The sequence below is a fragment of the Aptenodytes patagonicus genome, chromosome 7 (assembly GCF_965638725.1).
Source record: "Aptenodytes patagonicus chromosome 7, bAptPat1.pri.cur, whole genome shotgun sequence".
In the NCBI taxonomy this organism is placed as follows: Eukaryota; Metazoa; Chordata; class Aves; order Sphenisciformes; family Spheniscidae; genus Aptenodytes; species Aptenodytes patagonicus.
Genome location: NC_134955.1, coordinates 8,572,324 through 8,592,409, shown reverse-complemented (window position 1 = coordinate 8,592,409; position 20,086 = coordinate 8,572,324). Strand labels below are relative to the sequence as shown.

At 37.5% G+C, this 20,086-nt stretch overlaps 2 protein-coding genes across 7 annotated transcripts in view; one reads left to right on the top strand and one right to left on the bottom strand.

Moving 5' to 3' along the window:
- The window catches only part of IMMP1L (inner mitochondrial membrane peptidase subunit 1), a 37,380-nt gene extending 32,494 nt beyond the window's left edge, over window positions 1–4,886 (top strand). For 2 of the 3 annotated variants that reach the window (XM_076343879.1, XM_076343881.1), the window contains one exon: window positions 4,722–4,886. In XM_076343879.1, the coding sequence (XP_076199994.1) occupies window positions 4,722–4,790 (69 nt within the window). In that variant the 3' untranslated portion in view covers window positions 4,791–4,886. Of the gene's footprint in view, window positions 1–3,542; window positions 3,626–4,721 lie in introns of those variants that run through there. The other variant, XM_076343882.1, reaches the window with a different exon arrangement.
- The window catches only part of DNAJC24 (DnaJ heat shock protein family (Hsp40) member C24), a 43,786-nt gene continuing 24,282 nt past the window's right edge, over window positions 583–20,086 (bottom strand). For 2 of the 4 annotated variants that reach the window (XM_076343884.1, XM_076343885.1), the window contains exons 3-5: window positions 17,187–17,325; window positions 6,983–7,051; window positions 583–6,031 (exon numbers count right to left, since the gene is read on the bottom strand). In XM_076343884.1, coding sequence (XP_076199999.1) covers window positions 5,907–6,031; window positions 6,983–7,051; window positions 17,187–17,325 — 333 coding nt within the window. In that variant the 3' untranslated portion in view covers window positions 583–5,906. Of the gene's footprint in view, window positions 6,032–6,070; window positions 6,260–6,982; window positions 7,052–17,186; window positions 17,326–18,715; window positions 18,910–20,086 lie in introns of those variants that run through there. The other 2 variants (XM_076343886.1, XM_076343887.1) reach the window with 2 other exon arrangements.

Below are 20,086 nucleotides of genomic sequence, written 5' to 3'. Positions count from 1 at the left end.
GGATAATTCAGCAATGGTGGGGTTTTTTTTTGAGGGAAGACTCATTTTTTGAGCAGCACTCTCTGAGCCTGCGCTGCCTCTGAAAACTGAATGAATTATTTTGCAAGCAAATCCAAACCTGATAAAAACACAAACATACACACACACGCATACACACCCTACTGCATGGATATACATTCCGTCCTTAATTTGATTCTTGCCTCTGCAACATGGTAGAAAAGGGCAGCTCCATATTTCACTGTTGTTGTAATTTGAGCAGTGTAGTTTTATAGTTCAAAAAACAAAGATGGAAGAAAAGGTTATCTTTCTAGGACTTGCATACATACTTTAGACATGTAGACTGGCCTTGCTGCTTTTTAAACTAAGTCTGTGAAAAAGCCTTAACAGTAAAGTCAAATCTGTGCCACCGTAATTGTCCACCACATTTTTATTTAAAAATGCTTTGAATTCATATTGTATTGTATAAATCTCCATGGTTGTTCCTCCTGTTTCAAAAATTCTACAGCTTTACTTCACACTGAACTACTTTTTCGTATTATCTGCATTATTAATTTACTCACCAAGAAGAAGAAACTAAGGCAATTTTCTCTCCATAAAAAGTTTAATCCAAGAAACAAGGGAGTATGTATTACAGACTTATGCACCAGCTTTTAGAAAGCTAGATTTAAAATGGTGCCATTCAGAACAATAAAAAAAGGTTTTGAAAACTGTTCTCGATATATTGCAACACATCCACAAAAACATAATTTAGCACAGCTGTATTACATGCACAGGGAAAATTAGATCTTTCCAGTCTAACAAAGTTTTATATTCTTACAGTTTTTATGAACCCAACTTAGGACTTTTCAAAAAACCTTGCAGCTATTGACCATCATCATAACTGCTCACTAAACCTCAAATAACGTGTCCCCCTCAGCCCCACCACCGAGTTTTGTCTGACCTCTGTTCTTTCTGGATAGCATTTGCTTTGAGTTCTTCCCTAGTGTTTACTGAGTGCTCTCTGTTCCTTCTCGGTATTGTTTGCCTTACCGTGTACACCAGAGGAAAAAATGCTGATTCTAAATGGGCTATTTTTATGACCCAAGTTTTAGCTTGGATTATTAACTGCTAAAACACAAATGATGCTGATGTGCTGACAGCCCTCTTAATAAGAATGTGGTATTAATAATCCAACTGAAAAAAAAAAAATTCTCCAACTGATGTACTAGTATAGAAAAACTTCTGTTTACTACTTTAAGGGGACTGTTAGCAAATCATGTCTATATTAAGAACCTGTGTATGTGGACATCCATAATTATTCACAGTATCCCTCTACAGCAATAAATTTGTTTCCAGCTTGTACCCCAACAAGGAAGATGTTTGAGAGACTTTAATGAAGTGACTGACAGGACTGAACCCTAAATTTAGCAAGCAGTAAACTCTGTTAAATGAATGGAACTTACACACAGATGTTATATATTGAAGTACTTTAGGACTCCAGAATATTGTCTGTTTAAAAAAATAGTATGCAATCACTTGAAACTTAATAAAAATTATTATTTAATCAAATTTTATAGCAGTTGTTTTATGACGGTGTATATAGGGTAGTGATTATTAACATTTTAATGAGATTTAAGTATGTGGTGCCTAACAAAAGCAAAAAAGATTGATTCTTCAAATGAGTGTTTATAGTTTGGGTTGTGTATGGTAATTCACATTAGAACACAGTGCTCTTGCTATTGTACGTTGCTACTGAACATTACAGTGAAAGGCAGCAGAATACAGCTAGTCCGCATGGTGGTAGCTAATTAGTAGACCACTGGCCAAGAAACCTATATATGCTTTTTAATGTCGTCTACTAGAGGTTTGGCTTCTCTTTCATGAAAAGTCTTTTACTGCCTTGAGAATGGAAGCTTATGTGGCTTTATCTTAAAGTGGGTTTTGGAGAAGCAGATGTAACAGTGCCTTTGAATGCTAAGTTACGTTTTTAGTAATGGATGCAAAAAAAACAAATCTAATTTGGAAGTAATGGATTTCAACAGAAGAGAGAGAGCTTGTACCAGGTTTGTTTAGGCAACCTATTCCTGGCAAAACATAAATGTTAATCTCTCTGTAGCTCATCTGTGAAGTTTAGACCCGAGATTCTCAGTCAATGTTGGTGCACCTGTTTTTAATCCATACAGAAATAATGATACTGGATTTGCCCCTTTTCTCCCTGCCGCCATATCAACTGCCACTCTGAGAGACAAGTTCATTCCATAAAAACGCCACTGAAATCAAAGTAGCTGCAAATTCAGTAAAAGCCTAGGGAGTCCCACTTGACAGAACTCACACTTCATCCTATCCTAGGTAGGATATCCTGTGCATTCCCTGGACATAGGCTCCATGTCAAAACCAGACCTGTAGCGTATCTTCAAAAGAGCTAGTTAGCCCCATTTATCCCCCATCCATCAGATCAAATCTATGTAGGCCAAACCAAAGCGGGCAAGGGGAAACAGCTGCTAATTGGACTAGCCAGTTTGAATGAACAAGTCACAGTCAACTTCTGTCATAACTTTAAAAGACTTGGGAATTACTACACACAGTGGCATGTCTTTGTTTCCCATAGAAGGCTTGTTCCATCTCCTTTCCAACCATGAGTATTGTTTTTTGCATTCTCTCCTGCACACAGACTGGATAAAACATCATTTTCATTCTAACTCCATCACTAGGATTATGGTGATGAATTTGAAACTAAATTGTCAAAACAACATTTAAAACAAATTTGATTGCTTTCACTGAAAGAAAGTCAAGTAGCAATGGGAAAGTCAAGTTGCAATAGGTGTGATTTAAGTTGCCTGAAGTGAGATTTGTGCTGTAGTGAATGGCCTAAGAAACTTCCTTCTTTGGGCCTTTACTCAAATCAGCTTAGACTTGTAATATGGGATATTCCTATTCCCTTTTACTCCCGTTTGCCTTTGAGGCCCAAGACTTGACACCCAGCCTGCAGCCAGCATAGGCCCTCTGCAGAGCCTTGAATTCTGTAGCTTTGCTTCTAACCAAGATCACAAATATCCTTCTGTTGTTGGTTCGTACCTCTATATATTTTTGTGGAACTTACTGGCTAATATGCATATAGAGACAAGACATTACCTCTGTGTATTTCTCTATACCAGCAGATGTTCCTCATGCTCTTCCCTTAACTGCACATGCCAAAAAAGACATGTATTTTTCTAAGATACTTGCACAAGAGAGCTTTGAGCCTTTTTCAGATCCACAGAACTTGAGGAGCTGAGAATGATACATCCTTCTGTCCTCCTAAGGGCCCAGGCACAATCCAGCTGATGGCAACTTAGCACAGTGCTGCAAGGGGCCTCACAGATGCAAGTCTAGGGAGCTTCTAGCAGTGCACAGTCCTAGCCTAGTAAGTTGATGCTATGTCTTGCTATGCCCATCCTTAACTGCCTCTGCCTCTTCTGTCATTGTCTTTAGTGCTGGGGACAAGTCTTGGGGTTTGAAATACTGAACCGTGGCACTGTGCTTCCTCTTTTAAACTGAAAAAATTACTTTTTCACTCCACATAGAAAGCAGCAAAGGCTCCCTCTGTGCTGTGGATGTTCCATGAACTCAGTTAAGAGTAAGCTGCTGTTCCTGGAAGGTGACTGCATGCCTTCCTTAAGATCAAATTCTAAGGAAAAATGAGCAAGATAAACATCACAGACAGATGCTTTGGGAACAAGGTAGTGCATCACCTTTTTCTGTCTAGGTTGCTTCATCTTGAGCAGGGGCTGTGAGATTTTTATGGGATTAGAGCCACAGAAGGGCATTCATTCTTCAACATCATCTCCTTCCCTTCTTCCTGCTGATCCCCTCGTGCCATCTTTGAAAGAACGTGTAGCGAAGAGACACAGGCAGTCAAGGGAGACAAAGGACAAAGTGTAAAAGAATGTCCTTGATTCCCTGTTAGGTTTTTTTGCATCCAAGACCAGCCTACATGTAATTAATGAATGTTCAGAGGAAAGTACTCCTGGGAGCGTTCAGTAGTATGAACAGCTATAGAGTTAGTGTTCTGGAGAGAAAGTTTTTTTTTCTTGCTGGTGGGCATCATTCTCTGACACTTGTGCTTGTACTTGGTCATGATTTGTGCTCCTTCCTTTTCTGCATAGTAGTCCCCTTCCCAGAGGAGCCCCTTGGTCGAGCGTCCCTGATGGTGGCAGGCACTCCACCCCTTTATACCTATTTGCATGGTATAAGCTTACCTATAAGCCTCTGGAATTTTCTCCCAAGGTTTGGTGTTTGCAGTTCAAATGCCCATGTTGAACATACAAATGTATACCTTAGAACTACTTTCACTGGGAGGTGATGTTCGTGGTATTTTCTTCTCCTAGGTGGATGAAAAATATATACTTTGTCTTTTAAGAGGTTTACAAGCTAGAAAACTCTGAATTTAAAAGTTATTTTCTAGGAATGTATTTATTTCCAAGGCTGAAAAAAAAAATGTAATTTGTGAGGCTCTCCATAGCAAAGCATGTTGTGTATAAATTAGTGTTGTCTCCAGCCACTATGGAATGATGATTCCTCCTGATATATAATATTTATTACTCCTAGTAAAAGAAACACACAAATGAGAAAAGTTCATATACCCTGTCAACCAAAGAGCTAAAAAATTATGCAGTTTATGAAACGATTACAACACTAACAAATGCAAATACCGAACTTCGAGTTGTGATAAAAATCTCTTATAACTGTATTTTATTTTACAGATATGGCCTCTGAATGACTTTGGATTTCTACGTGCAAGCCCCAATGGCCATAGATTTCTTGATGATTAAAAGATTTAAGGGACTAGCGCCAGCTTTCATAATATTTTCTACTAAAATCAATAGAACTATTTTTGCTTAGAATAAACAAAAGTATTACTTGACAAAGATGACTCTTTCTGACATTACATCTAACTTGAAAGTGGGAATGATATACTGCTGTCATCAACAAAAATGATATGCCTCTGTTTCCTCTGGCTAGTCACTGGATTTATTAAAAGTTTGGGGTTTTACTACAAGCCAAGGTTAGCACTGACTGTTAACAGGGGCTGAAAAAGGCCCAATGCACTATTATATTGTCACACATCCAGAGCCGCACACAGGCTATGCCTACATTAGCCAGTAGTGTGGGATTGGAACTGAAAACAGCACCAAGTGGGGTTCCGGATCTGCTAGTTGTTTAATGTGTTTTGTAGGGTTGTCCTTAAACCAGCTCTAGTTTGGCCCAGTGGACTGTATACCCAGTAGGGCCCAGAGCACAGCTTCCTGGTTAGTTTTTCTCTAAGGAATGAAGACTGCATTTGTTCAGATGGCAGAGAGGGTTGCTTCAAAAGCATTAATGTAGATGCAGTGTTACAGTCCGGTGCGTAGGCACTGGACCTGCTACCAGCCTGGTTGACCTGCAGGTCTCTGCCACCTCTGTCCAAGGCTCAAGTCCTTGTGAGGATTTAATGAAGAAGTTAAATAGAAAATGTTCCTGTTTCCCATTAATGCACCTTACTCTTCATTATCTTCAAAGCATTCTCACGTGTATGCCTCCTGATTAAATTTTGTCATCTGAGCTGTTAAAAGGATTTAACCTAAGAGGTAGGGCCTAAGGTATAGCTGATATAGACTGAGATTGAAAGAAGCTACTCTGTCATTTGTTGGGAAAGAAATGTCATTTAGATCATGAGATATATTCCGGTTGTACAGAACTTAGTGTTCTGTTCTGGAGGTTTTTAATAACCAAGCCTCGTGTCTGCAGAGCTATGTTAGCAAATGGCCACATTTCCTTTCTTAAGCCTAACTGAGCTCATTCTGGTAGTGCCCCCCTTTTCTTTAACATACATTTCTTAGCAGATGCTGTCTGCTGTTTGTCCAGTCTTCTAAACAGTTTGTAACTCTTAACGTGCTTGACTGAAACAATCATTGAAGGATCTCGATAACAAGTGAACATGTGTCACAACAAACTAAAGATACATCTTTGGTTTCACTCTTGAAGACGGTGTAATTCCCACCACATCGGCATGAGAGAGTGTAACATTGTTCATCTGCCAAAAAAGAAAACAAAAAAGCCTTTAGTCCTTGAGAAGAATCAAGAATTTATTGTGGATATTCTTCACAAAGGTGCTTTTAATAACAAAGCATAATTTGTGTGTGGATTGTGAATATCAGTACCTGTGCTACCATCTGTTGCTCAAAAAATAACTATACTGTTAAGATGTGTTTCAGTGACTGTGAGGTATTCTTATGCCAAACAGCCAGCATCAGTGTAGTCTCTAAAAGAGCAAATAATACAAAGGTGCACATCAGTGAAACAGACAGATGTTAAAAGGACTACATCACTGAATATTTCTGAATGAGAACTTAATTCTGACAAAGTACCAAGATCTTTAGAGAGCAATTAAGAACAAACTAAGGGGTGTTAATTATACATATGACAGATCAAGGATGGTTCCAAAACAGACTGCTAACCCAGGAAACAAACATAAAACAGAAGAAAGGAAAGTCGATAGGATTTTCCCCCCACAGCTTAAGTAAAAAAAAAAAAAAAAAAAAAAAATCAGCCATTCGTCCAAAAAGCAAGTAAATGATAAAAGCTAGAGAAATATAAAGGAGAGAAGTAACACACTGTCAGATGAAAAAAAATCCGTATGAAAACACTTGCATTCTATCATCACAGAAAGAGCAAGAAGATGCATGAAAGATTTGGGAAGAATCTGGAAATCTAAATACTCAATTATACTACAAGAAGAGAGCTAGGTGAAAAGTGGTACTGCAAGGGTGGGGAGGGAAGAGATGAAGAAGGAATGCAAAATAAGTATCACAGAAAGTTCCAATTCAGATAATCACAGAGAACAGAATAGCTAAATCTGAGGAAAATGTAAGAAAATCAGAACTTACAATAAGACAACATAATAGTATAAGATGCAGAAAAAATAGAAAACATTTGCAGAGACAACGAAAGGCACTGGGAACAAGTAGTAAGGCGCTCCTCATACCTTCGTTCCAGGACATATCCTCAAGATAAATTTGTGCATGTAGCGGCCATTCTTTTGACAGGTTATCTTCTATAAAGAAAACATGACAGATGTTCAACCCTGATAACGTACAGGTCCTTATTTCTTACTGATAAATTAATAGTTTTATATACCTAGCAGTCAATCTGGTCCCTACTAGAGAGTCATACCTAGACCACATTATCAGTTAAAAATGCAGTTCTCTCAAATTTTAGTTTCCGTATCTCTGCATAAGCTGGAAAATGTCCAACTGTGGCCAGGAAGCCAGGAAAAGTAAATGGTGAAGAGGTATTACTGAAATTAAGCCACTACTGAAACCAGTACTTTTGTGCATCCAAACAATTATGTGAAATGAGGGGCAAATTTTGTTTTGATATAAATACCTTTTAAAAGCCTGGCTGTAACTACAAATCCACAAGCTGCAATTGTGAATGTCTGCTTACCTGTACTTTTCACAAAATCACAGAATGGTTAAGGTCAGAAGGCACCTCTCAAGATCACCTAATCCAACCCTCCTGCACAGGCAGGGTCAGCTAGAGCAGGTTGCCCAGGACCATGTCCGGTCAGATTTTAAATACCTCCACAGATGGTGACTCCACAATCTCTCTTAGGCAACCCATTCGCCTTTAGAAAGGAGAAGCCAAATACCCCCCCCCCAATAAGCACCAAGTAAATGTTAGGGTTGCGTTTGAGAAGAACCCCAGGATTCTTGCAAAAAGATATTCCTAACAAAAGAGAAATGAAAAACACTTTTAGGGGAAGACTAGTCCAAGTGTTCTTTTATGATAAAGAGTCTCTCGGCACAGAAAGAAGGTCAGTTCTGGCCTGCACCCATGAGATCCATTGCCATTTGATCCCCTAGGTTCTTCCAACATAGAGTACAGCATGAAATAAAGTGTACAATACAGTCAAAATTATCAAATGCAAACTGTACAATACAAATACAAATTGTTTTTTGCAATTTATCAGCACACTCATACCTGATGTACAAAGTTCACACCAAGTTCTTTAACTTGACAATGTAAGATTTTGTCAACAAAGTTGTGAAGCCGTAAGATATTATTAAAAAAAAAGGGGGGGGACATGACACACACGGACATAAACCCCTTACAACTTACTACACAAAACCTCCCAGCTGCTGCCTGACACCTGGAAGCTCCAACTCCCCAAATGCTGTTTTTTAAAAGAACCAGAAACGCTGAAAGCTGATCTTTAGCACATACGCAGAAATGCCTTAGATTTGGCAAGACTCAGGAGCTTAGGGCTTATTTAAGGTTTAAATCAGGTTGTTACTGAGAAAGTAGGCGTTCCTTCTCTTGGATCAGTGAGTTTTTAAACGAGGTTTATAGTTTAATAACATCAAGCTTTCTAGAGCATATAGTGTTGTCTATGGCTTTCTATGAAAAGTAAGTTGGCAATGAAAGAATTTCTTATTCCAGAACTACTTATTGAGCACTTGCTGAAAAAGTCAGAGACCCAGATTATTTTATGTTATTTTAATTCCCAAGAGATTGCCTCACCTAATCACTAGATTGTAAGGTATTCTAAATGGTTCCCAGCTTCTTCTATGTAACTGCTCTTTGCTCTGGACTGAGAAGAAGGAATAAGAGACTTTGCAGCTACCTCCTCCAATAATACCCCAGGAAAAATAATACCTTTATCTGATCAGATAATGGAGTATTTCCTTCATTACCACCAAACATCATCATCTGATTGCAACCACCTTACTCTTCAAAAGCTGGTATCAGATTTTGAACAGTGAAGTAGTGACTCAGAACAGACCTGCATCGATATTCTGTTAGTTGATTTCACACGTTAACCATGTAAAGCAAGCTATTCCCAAGTAACATTCCTAACTTACAACAAAGTAGTGTAAGTTGCTGCAAAGAAGTTTCAGGCTACTATGAAAGTATAATCCTAGCAATAGCTAATCACAGCTTTCTCTATAGTTAATTATCTAAATTAACCTTAAAATCTAACCAATCTGTTTTGTTGTTTTCTGGGTTTTTTTGGGGGTTTTTTTTAATTGTTTCCCTTTCATAGCTCTATGTTTTAAAGGTATAGTATCATAAGTAGAAGTACTAATGTAATGTCCCAGTAGTGAAATGAACCCCTTGCATTTTAACTATCCTTATGTATAACTGGGGAGGGGAGAAGAGAAGAGTTAATACTTACATTTTCAGTTTTTAAATTGGCCATTTAAGGCCAGTTTAAAAAAAAAAAAAACAACCACACACACACAAAACCCCAAATATTAAGCCCCAGGCTTTATTTTGCAACTAACTATTTTAATTTTAACAGAAATGTCCATTAGAGATCCATGAGAATGAGCCTCATCTAAATTAGTTTTAATGAAGGAGATTAAAACAAATCGGACACATTGGAAATAATGACAGAATCAATGCAGCCTCCTTGATGTTACCTTTGCTGAACACCTATTCTGTAATGAAAAAGTCAGAATTAAAAGAAAATTAACCCACTCACACCTAATACTTTACTGCTGTCAAAAAAGAGAAAAAAATCAGCAAGAGTGTAAAGATGAAAGAAAACTGGAAGATATACCTATCAATCAGTCATTCTCATTGTTGTGCATGCTCTCAGTTACATAAACAAGAGCTATGGGTAATGTTTTAGTTATACAAAGGAACAACATTTTTCTTAACACCTGATCAGAACATCAGTTAACTGATGAAATGCCCAAAATAAAATAAAAGGTCAGATGGTCTTAATTCCTGCCAAATAACTCTAACATTACTTGGAGTCAGTCTGGTACAGCCTTCTAGCTACAAAACATGAGAACAGGAACCGTGAATGTCCTGAAAACACCCACCAACCCAGTCAGAGGCCTCTCCTCCAGCAGGCCTTGTGTGAAGTAAAGACTCCTCCTCCTCTTTTTTGAGGAAGAAAAAAAAAAAAAGCAGAGATCAAAATGAAGTCTCTCTACCTACCTACCTTCACGTTCTTCTCTCCACTGCGGTGGAAGAAGACAATACTATAGCTGTGAGAACAGTGTGAAAAAGGCAAGCGCTTCCTGTTTCACCTGGGTTTTTTAATACTGGGAAGAAAAATTCACAAAGGAAAACGCTCGCTTAGGTTGTAGGAAGAGCAGATTTTCCTAAGCTTCATTTATAGGTAGCAAAAAATTGAGTTTAAAAGAAACCAGGCCTTCCTATTTGGAATTCATGAAGCAGGATTTCACTCAGAACAACTTTTACAGAATTGGAGGTGGAGTTCTGGGTTGTGTCTTGCTGGTAGAAAATACAAAAAGGGCAGATGGACCATATGCCACCGTGAAGAGAACTGGTGAGATGCAAATTCACGAGGCTTCCGTACTTCCTGAAGTAAAGTTACCTGCAAGGTAACGAAGGCGGCGGCTGAGGAAAAATCTACCCTCTCTTCTATTCCAAACATAGTACAATATGAAGCCCGGGAAACAGAATTTCAACTAGCTTTTCCAATTCTTTACTGCAATTACCATTTTAAAAATAAAAAAATAATTTAAAAAAAATCAACAGGCAAAATTAATCACTCATACAATTCCCAGCCTGAACAGAGATCGTTATTCCTAGTCTGATGCTCAAGTCTGAAAGAGTCTTACTGGTTATCTCAAAAGATGTAGATTTTCAATTAGTACTCTTGCCTTCAGGAAGTCTCCAAACTTAGCACATAATCCAGTAACCGCTCTTGTCAGTCAGTTTTGTATGCTGCATTTATTTGCTTATCCGGTTCAAGTAGGAGAAACTTATTTTCCTGAGTTGAACGAAGCTTTTTTATTTTCTAGTTCTCCTATTAAATACACTACCCAATCTAATGTACCTTAAGACAGCAGAAACAGATTTAGCCACTTATTTAAAAACAGAGGCACAGCCCAGTATGAGTTTGGGGAGCTTACAAGCAGAACTACAAACCTAACAGTTTTCACAGAGTGTGTTAGTGACTCCAATATTTCTTGTGCTCTTCCTTATTTAATCTACATCATTATTACTACAGCCATCACTCTCTCATTAGTGGTTCTCTGAAGTAAACCAGTGTCTGATTTTCACTCCCTTGCCGGAGGAGGTTATTTAAGACTGGTGGTGTTACCAGTACTGAGTTCTGTGGTAGGCTTAACTTATATGTGACGTCTGTTCAAGCTGTAGAACTCTGCGTGCCGAGTTGTACTTTCTGAAACATGTTCCTGAACATACAGGGAAAAACTGTGAAGACCTGATCATCTACCGTAACTTGAAAAACGAATCTTAATTCACAAGAAGTACAGCCTGCCTGGCTTTGCCGTCTATTGGATTTGTCTGACAACAAGAGGTGAAAGGATTCTGCAGCTCCATTGTCTCAACTGCAGGATCCAAGAAAACACTGGCAGGCTCATCAGAGAAGTTTATGAGCCTGCAATTCAAAGAGATTAAAAGGAAAAATCTACTGAGATTCTTTCAGGCTACAGAACAACATTAAATAACTATTAGCAGCTTGGTTCAGCAAAGCTTTACTAGAGCCCTTGCTGGGTCATTCAGAAATTGTAAAAGAGGAAAGGTATTTAAGTTTCACTTGAGGATACAATAAATATTTCTTGGGCTATTTAAGGCTGAGTTTTAGGGAAAGGGTTGCAAGCAGTAAATGGAAATTTAACCCTTTTAACAGTTTATGGTAATAGTAAAAATAGTCATAATACTTAAAAGATTTTTCTAGCTCTTTATCAGTCATATATTCTTAGGAATTATTTAAAAAAACCCAAACACATAATTAGAAAAAATTCAAGATATGTATTGTCAATCAAATACTGTTCACAGTATCTGCTAAGTATCAAAATCATCACAGTACTCAAAACCTGGATATTTTCAGAAGTTAATTTTTTCTAATAGGCTATTTAGTTTTTAAACAATTACTTAAGTTTGACTCTCTTGCATTAATTTAAAAAAAACTGTGCTTACTTTAATTTGAAATTATAAAAACATCACACACAAAAAATATTCATAACAAAATGCCATGTTTGTTAAAAAGATACAAAAAATACTGCTTCACTTGCAGCCAATGCAGATTAGAATTAACTTCAAAGATCTGTGGTAAAAGGCTTGTGTTCCAGCACTAGCTGCGGGTCTACAGCCATAAAATCCGTGGCTAGAGAAGGAACATACGCTTCTGTCACTTAAAGAGTATAACCTGGCACACTGAAAAGCCTAAATTAATGGCCATGTTAAAAGCTTTATTTTGGTCTAAAACTATTTTTAAGAAGGAATTTTCTTAACAAGGAATGACAAAAATACACTGCATTAATTTTTTTCCTTTCTTATAATACGGTAGTCAAGGTGTTCAATTGCCATTTCTGCTCGCTATTAAAAGCATTTTGGTAGGCTTTTGTCTTGCTTCTGCTTATTCTCGTGGATTTGTAAGGTTATTCTTCTGGCATCCAATTTACCAAATTATGTAAGATAACTCGATGTTTAATACAGAATCATGACTTTATTGCTGGAGCAGGAGGGAATGCTGGATTAATGGGAAAGTGACCATCTCCAAAACAGTCTTTTCAGTTGACTGTACTAGGAGAGGAACGGGGAAGGAGCAAGGGGAGGAGGAGCTACCTCCTATTTGGTTTTTCATTTTCCTAATTTATGACCACACCTGTGTAAAACTCCCTTTCTAAACCTGCAGTAGAAACTGAACTGAGAATGAGGACACATCCGCAAAGAATTTTCAGGTTTTAAAGAGACTGGTACTGTCAGTGGAAGCTGAATTACCGACCAGATATTTTAAAATGAGATCTTTTAGGCTGAGGGAAGATTTTTGTTGTGCCCCACTGCCTAAAGGGAAGGTACAGAGAAGATGGAACCAGCATCGTTCTCAGAGACAAATGGCAGAAGCTGGAACACTGGCAGTTCCAGTTAGAACCTGTAATTCCTTATGCCAAGCAATGAAGCAAGAACAAAAGGAAAATGATGCTGCAATACATATTCATGTATGAAAATTGCATCTGTAATATTTTTCTAAAAAAAGTAATTTAAAAATTGAAAATCAAAAGGAGGTATGTGCTGAGAAGTGAAAGCTCCTACTGGTGATTACATCCCCCCCCCTATAAACACTTCTGCTTTATGGACACCTGTGTCCATCACATAAAAAGAAATTATCCTGGATAGAACCTCACTGGAGCCATACATGGAAAAACCCCTAGATTCTTAAATTTCTCCACCCTCTGCCCCAAAAACATAAAAAAGCAACTAGTTTTAGTGTCAAACCCATCATTAGCTTTGAATTATTTCCTACATTTAGTGTCAGAAATTAATCAAAGTCACCAGTTTATTGATTTAATTTTAATTGTGACCTTTCTAGTAATCATTCCATCATTAATAATTAAAATGTAAGATGAATTATCTTAATTATGTGATTGTTTAGATACACAGTTCCTTTGTGTTTAAGTCAACAAAAATCCACAAAAGTTGCAGGGCTGCTATTCAAAGGGACCTTGATAGGATATAGAAATGGGCTGGCAGGGACATCAAAGGGTTTGACAGAGATTAAGTCCTGCTTTTGGGATGGAATAACCAGTACAGGCTGGGAGACAACTGGCTGGAAAGCAGTTTTCCAGAGAAGGACCCAAGGGTCCTGGTGGACAACAGGTTCAACACGAGACAGCAGGGCACTCCTGCGGCAAAGGCCAACCCCATACCGGGCTGTATTAGCAAGAGCGTAGCCAGCAGGTCAAGGAAGTGATTCCCCCCCCCCCCCCCCCCCCATACTCAGCACTTAACAAGATTGCATCTGAAGTTCTGTGTCCAGTTTTGGTCTCCCCAGTACAAAGCACGGACATACAGGAGCAAGTCCAGTGGACTGCCAGCATGGTCTGGGACACGTCATACAAGGAGAGGCCAAAAGAACACAGGCATCTCATTGTCTACAGCTACCTAACAGGAGGGTGCAGAGGAGACTTCTCAGAGGTGCACAGTGGAAGGATGAGAAGTGAAAGGCACAAGTTGCAAAGAGTCCTTATATTCGACTTGATAGAAGGAAAACCTGTTTTAGTTTGGGGTTTGGTTTTTGTTTGGGGTTTTTTGTTTGTTTGTTTTTTTGGGGGGTTTTTTGTTTGTTTGTTTGGGTTTTTTTGGGTTTTTTTTTTTACTATGAGGGTGTTCAAACACTGGAACAGACTGCCCAGAGCAACTCTGGAATCTCCATCCTTGGAGATATTAAAAACTAGGCTAGAGAAGGTCTGAGTAACTGACCTCTGTGGACTTGCTTTGAGTAGGAGATTGATCTAGATGACCTATGAAGGTCCCTTCCAACCTAGGCGATTCTCTGATTCTAAGAAAAGTTTTTTATTCTTTCAAACTGTGACACAAGCATGAACTTTCAGGGTTCAGATGACTTCTAATATGGAAACCGTAAACCAGTTTTTTCTGAGCTAAACTCACTGAAAAACTTTTGGTAATTATTACTGTCAAACTTGATTTTAACTGCATATTAATCTTTCTAAATGAGATACCAAACAAAGAATGGAAAAATCTCTATGAAAATCTGTTGAGGAAAAAAAGTCCATTCTTAATAGGTAAATTGTTATGCAGCTTTTTTCCCAGCCCCCAAATTTTTCACAGGGATTGGAAGCAAAAGATTCACCATTATAAAAGGGTATTCTTATGTCATTAAAGATATGACAAAACAATGAATTAGAAAAAAAATTCACAAAACATACAAAAAGGCAGTTCTTGTAAGGCTTCCAGACCAGAGAGGCTTGGATAAGTCTTTGAGCCAAACCTCTGAACAGTTTGAGGTTTGTCCTTTCCTCTTTAATACTATGGCCTGAAGGCACAAAAAATTAGTAGATCATTGTGATACCTTCAGAGAAGAGCGGTAGTAAGTTATAAAAGCACATTCACTTGTTATTCTCAACAATTCAATAAAAAAAAACCAAAACACAATTAAAACCATAGAGCCCCACAGAATTCCAGCTTCTTAGAACTTCTCTGGCCACTGAATTTCTGAGCAAAGTAATTAAGATTTAGTTAGTATAACACAAGAAGGTATATACAAATAAACAATCTGTGAAATGGGAAAAAGACTACAGTGCAAAGGACTTCGTGCTGACTGGCAGCCGCACACACATGCACACTGGCATCCTTCAGATTCTGCTTCCTAGGCTTTGCAGTCTTACAACTTGCTATATTATGTCTCTCATCGCTATTCCCCTTAGTAGCTGTCTCAATTCCTTTGTTTCTGTGAGCTTTTACAGCAGTGTCTACGAATTTGTCTAGAATCATGACTTCAGGAGCAGCCTGACAGGCATTCAAAGAACTAGAATTTATTTCACCATCGTTTTGCTGCCAGGGAACATGCTGCGAAGAATGCAGCAACACAGCACATGTATGTTACGTGTGGCTTAGCTTGAAACACTGGGTCCTCTGTGAATGGCACCCTCTATACTAAAATACATTTATCCCATTACCATACCATTACCAAATACCTGTGTAAATAAATGTACAATTTGTTTTCTTTATTTACTAAGTCTTTTTTACAGAATCTTGAGATGGATTTTAGAAGAACTCATCTGGATGCAAGAGAATCTCAGGAAATACAGATAGCCTTTAAAATACTGTAGAATAAATTTTGTCAAAACTGATTTATAGCAATGTCCTTAAATTCCATGGGAAAACAAAGTAGCTTATTAAATCTTGATGTAGGTGTCTTGACTTCAGTGGATTAACCTGACCCAAGCAAAATGGAACTTCATGGTCTGTATTTTAAGCTTTAGATAAAACTCACTAGATAGACAAAAGACTTCTAACTTAATCTCCAATATTTCTTTTTTCCTGTGCATGTACAATTTGTGAAAATGGAAGACACAGCCGATACTACAATGCTAAGAGTACAATAGGATGAGAGCACTGGGTAGCAGAAATTCCTGTTCTGGCATCACAGTCAGGCGTTTAAAAAAATAAGTTTGATGTGAAAAATTTATTTAAGTTTTATCTTAATACTGTTTACATAACAAATTAGCACAAGATCCAATTTTTTCTGTTCTTTTAAAATATTTATTCAACAATTCTGTTTTCATCCCTCCACCCTCTTTTCCAAAACGCACACAAAGTCTGAAATACAAGATTATTTAACTAGATAATTCACACTGGGTATATACAATTATATATCACTCTTTTTATCCTGCAGTGATGCCTATCTACCAGAATGACTAAGCCTTTGTCTCTCAAAGTTCTGGTATCCGCAGCGGCAGGGGAGTTAAAAATCAGCACAAGAGAGAAAGGTCTGATGGTGTGCCAATGTACAATGGAAGAGAATTCAATAACAAGCTGCAGAGACAGTGGGCTTTTATCAGACACATTCAAAAGTGGTGGTGGCTACACGTCAATGCTGGACCAGAGTGTGTTACTGCAGAGTGTGACTGAGTGTTTTCCCCACAGGCAATACACTATTATTGACTCCCCCCATTAACATGTAGGGTGGATATACATTTATTGAAGGTTCTAATGGAAGGCTGAGGGACTCCTATCCTGAGGCCAGAGCAGAAAGACAGCCTATCACTTCATGTAATGGTAGCCCATGTGTGACAGACCTGACCTACATTTCCCCCCTTTCTTTCTCACAACAGCCTGTCACTGTTTTAAGAAGCTATTTTCTGAGAGGTATAAAAAGAAATGCATGCTAGAGCTGCCTAGTTAATGTGTTATATTGGAATATTATTTATAAACCTGCTTTAAAAAGACTAGTTTAGACTACAGATGAATTATGAAAGTTACCATAACACACACAACCAAAAAGAATGTCTTAATGATTCTGAAGTGCTTATAAACCTATAACACATTGAACACTAGGTATAAATGGATTAACACCTATATCTAAGATACTGCAACAAAATGTAGTATAAGACTTATATTTAAGAACACTTAATGAAGCTGCCTTAATAAAATTAAAAGGGCTAAGGTTTGTAATTAGTATAAATTTCATATTCATTCAAATTATTAGGAATAACGCCACCTAATGTTTTGTTGGAAGTAATTCAATGTTTTCACTAGCTAATGTATGTGTAGCAAAAGCTATAAATAATGGATCCACATTTGAAAGTAGGACAAGAGTGAAAGAAACATTTGGTTCAGCAATAAACAGCATTTTAAAATACCATCTAACTACCACTCCCAGACCCTGCTTATTTAAAGAGCTGCTGCCACTACAGCACTCCTTGGCAGGAACCTACCACGCTGCTGCAGGTCATACTCTTTTTTTGTCTCTTCATTCCCTAGAATTTTCCACGCTTGATCAATTTCGATGAACCTCTGCATGCGCTCCTCCACTTCTCCTGCTGGCGCATCTGCCTTCTGTTTGTCTGGATGATACTGCCAATCAAAAAAAAAATCAAAAAAAGTTGAGGGGAGTGGAAGTGAGGAGGGTGGCAGAGGAGCAATCAATAATGCATTTGATATTCAGTTAAAAGGACAGAGAAAAGGAGAAGGTCTGAGCTAAGGTGCCAAAGGAAGGGAGACAACGACGCTGGGCACAAGAGAAAACTGCCAATTTAATTAGACCACTGAAATGGCAACAAAACCACCAGTGGCACAAATGTCACCACGCGCACTGACAGCATTTTCTGGATAATTTGCTGATGGAATCATTGGTCTTATGGACAATTTACCTAGAGAGAATGACTACCACAAACAGAAATAGGTACATGCAGAGGACCACAACACGGGAACAAGAGGAGGTGCTGGAGGTGCTAGCAGCTCTCGTAATATTACACATAGCTGATTTAAACAACACCACCAATGTTTAGTTAAGGCTATTACAGGTAAATGTAATGCTGTATTATATGTACTTAGCTTTTTTGTTTTAATTTAAATGGTAAATAGAATATACATCATCAAATATAATTTATAATACGTGTAATTCTACTTTTGAAAACATGCCTCAACATCTTTAATTTCTTCCAGTTCAGTGAATCAATAGCCCTTCCAAATATTTAAAGTCATGGATCACTGGCTACAAAATTGTGTCATTTTAGTTAAGAAATGGTTATTCAAGGACATGGCTGCAAGAAATCCCATGTTAAATAGGCAATAATAATTGAAATGGCAACATGTTTTCTTTACCACTTTACTACAGGTTCTGAACAGAGTATTCTGACTTCTTTTTGGTTCAAATGTCTACTGAAAAGGAACCCTCAAAGCTCCAACTTCCTGTAGCTTTAATTCATCTCCAATAATCTCTTTTTCTGATATTTTAAATTGCTCAGTATAAGTGATGGACCAACAGGAAACAGCATTTAAGATGAGAAAGTTGCAATATAATCAGACCTATCCACTGTCAACTGTGTTATACATAAAGCTATCCCTTATTCTGGAGCTTTAACTTCCGCCCTTTATACTAACATCAGCTGGGGCACTGATATGTACAGCAGATTTTAAGACTTAGAACACCTGTTCTACAAGCGTTTGAGCCGAGTTCTGATTAACCGAATCCCTTTGGTTTTAGTTTATAATTAATTTTGGAAAGGAAAGAAAATAATACTAATATCATGTGTGCTTTATAAAATAAAAAATTTAAAGGGACTACTTCTACTGGAGTCTGTTTGCTCACCGATGTATGTAGCTGCCATTTGCACTGATGGGTATTACCCAGATAAATCCCCTGTATGACAACAAGAGAATGTACATAAAAGCAAAATACTAAGCTTTGATCTCAAGTTTTTTCACAGGTATTTTTCCATATGCAGATAAATGTACCTGCAACCTCAAGTATGAAGTCTGTACACAAATGTGAATTTTGCTCCACCATATCAGTAAGCACTCTTGAATTCATCTCTGCATTCAAGACTGAGGACTAGCTTGCAACTTGCAGAAAATATGGCTGAAGCACAGCAGCGATCCGTAAAGGTTTCTCCCAGAGATCCCTTTTTTAACTCCCCAACTGAAGATGACAAAATTCTAAGGCACAAACAAATAAAAAATTTTTGGTCATTGCATTTAGTCATTGTATTCTAAATAGCTAATTAGATAATGAATAATTATACCTTTATTTGGTAGGCACTAAATTCAGTGTTCTGTCGGCATTCATCATGTTGTACTGTAATAACTATTTAAATGTATTGTTTTCAAATCAATTTTTCTGAAAACCTTAGCTTTTCCAGTTGTATTTCAATCTTAACAGGATTTTAATCTTGGTGGTTGATTGTATACCATGTTTGCGAAAGGTCATTTTTAAAAAAAAAAAATCAATGCTTAATAAGCATACAAGGCAAAATAGTGTTTAACACATTAAAGACTTATATGGTTTCCTTTTAGCAATGTTATTTTAACAATTATGTTTGAGGTATGCATCCAGCAGTTACTCCTCAAAGCAATATTTTACCTAAAAAAAGATACTTCATTATTTTAAAATATTTCAGATGCTATATTTAAAATTTGGACCCACCCCAAATATTGTCGGGTTAATTATAATACCCAAAAAGAGAGTTACATGACTGCTGTATATTTCACTCCATTTGGATGATACTGTAAGCAGTCTCCTACAAGCTTACACCCAAAAGGATGTAAAGGCCTATCCAAGGAATATTGTACCAGGCGTAGTACCACCGAAACTTAACTACATTTGAATAGCACTGCCAGAAAACTGTTGCTCTTATTGTTGTATGTTTGGATTGGCCACAAGACCACACCTTCTCAGATCAGTTTCTTACAGATACATGAAAACATTACTGACCAATTGCCCAAAACAGCACTAAGAATACCAGCTTCTCTCCTGCCAAGAATGTTGAGAAAACACCCCCACAAAATTGGTCACACTTTTCCTTTGCTATACCGAAACTTCGCCTGACTGAAAAATAATTTTGGACTATAGCGGAAGTAGTCACTGAAAAACAGTAATCCATCAATGCAGAAAAGGCGATTCTGTTCATTTCTTGAATAATGGAGAAAAATCATTATTTTTCAGATTTATCATTTAGCTTTTAACTTCTTTCCTATAGATTTGGAAAATTTAATATTTGTAGCATATGCAATTTTTATATTCAAAAGACTACAATTTAATGTAACTAACAACAACTACATTGTAAGGGATCTACTAATTAAAATCAGTCTCTCTCTCCCCCCATTCATTTTGGTC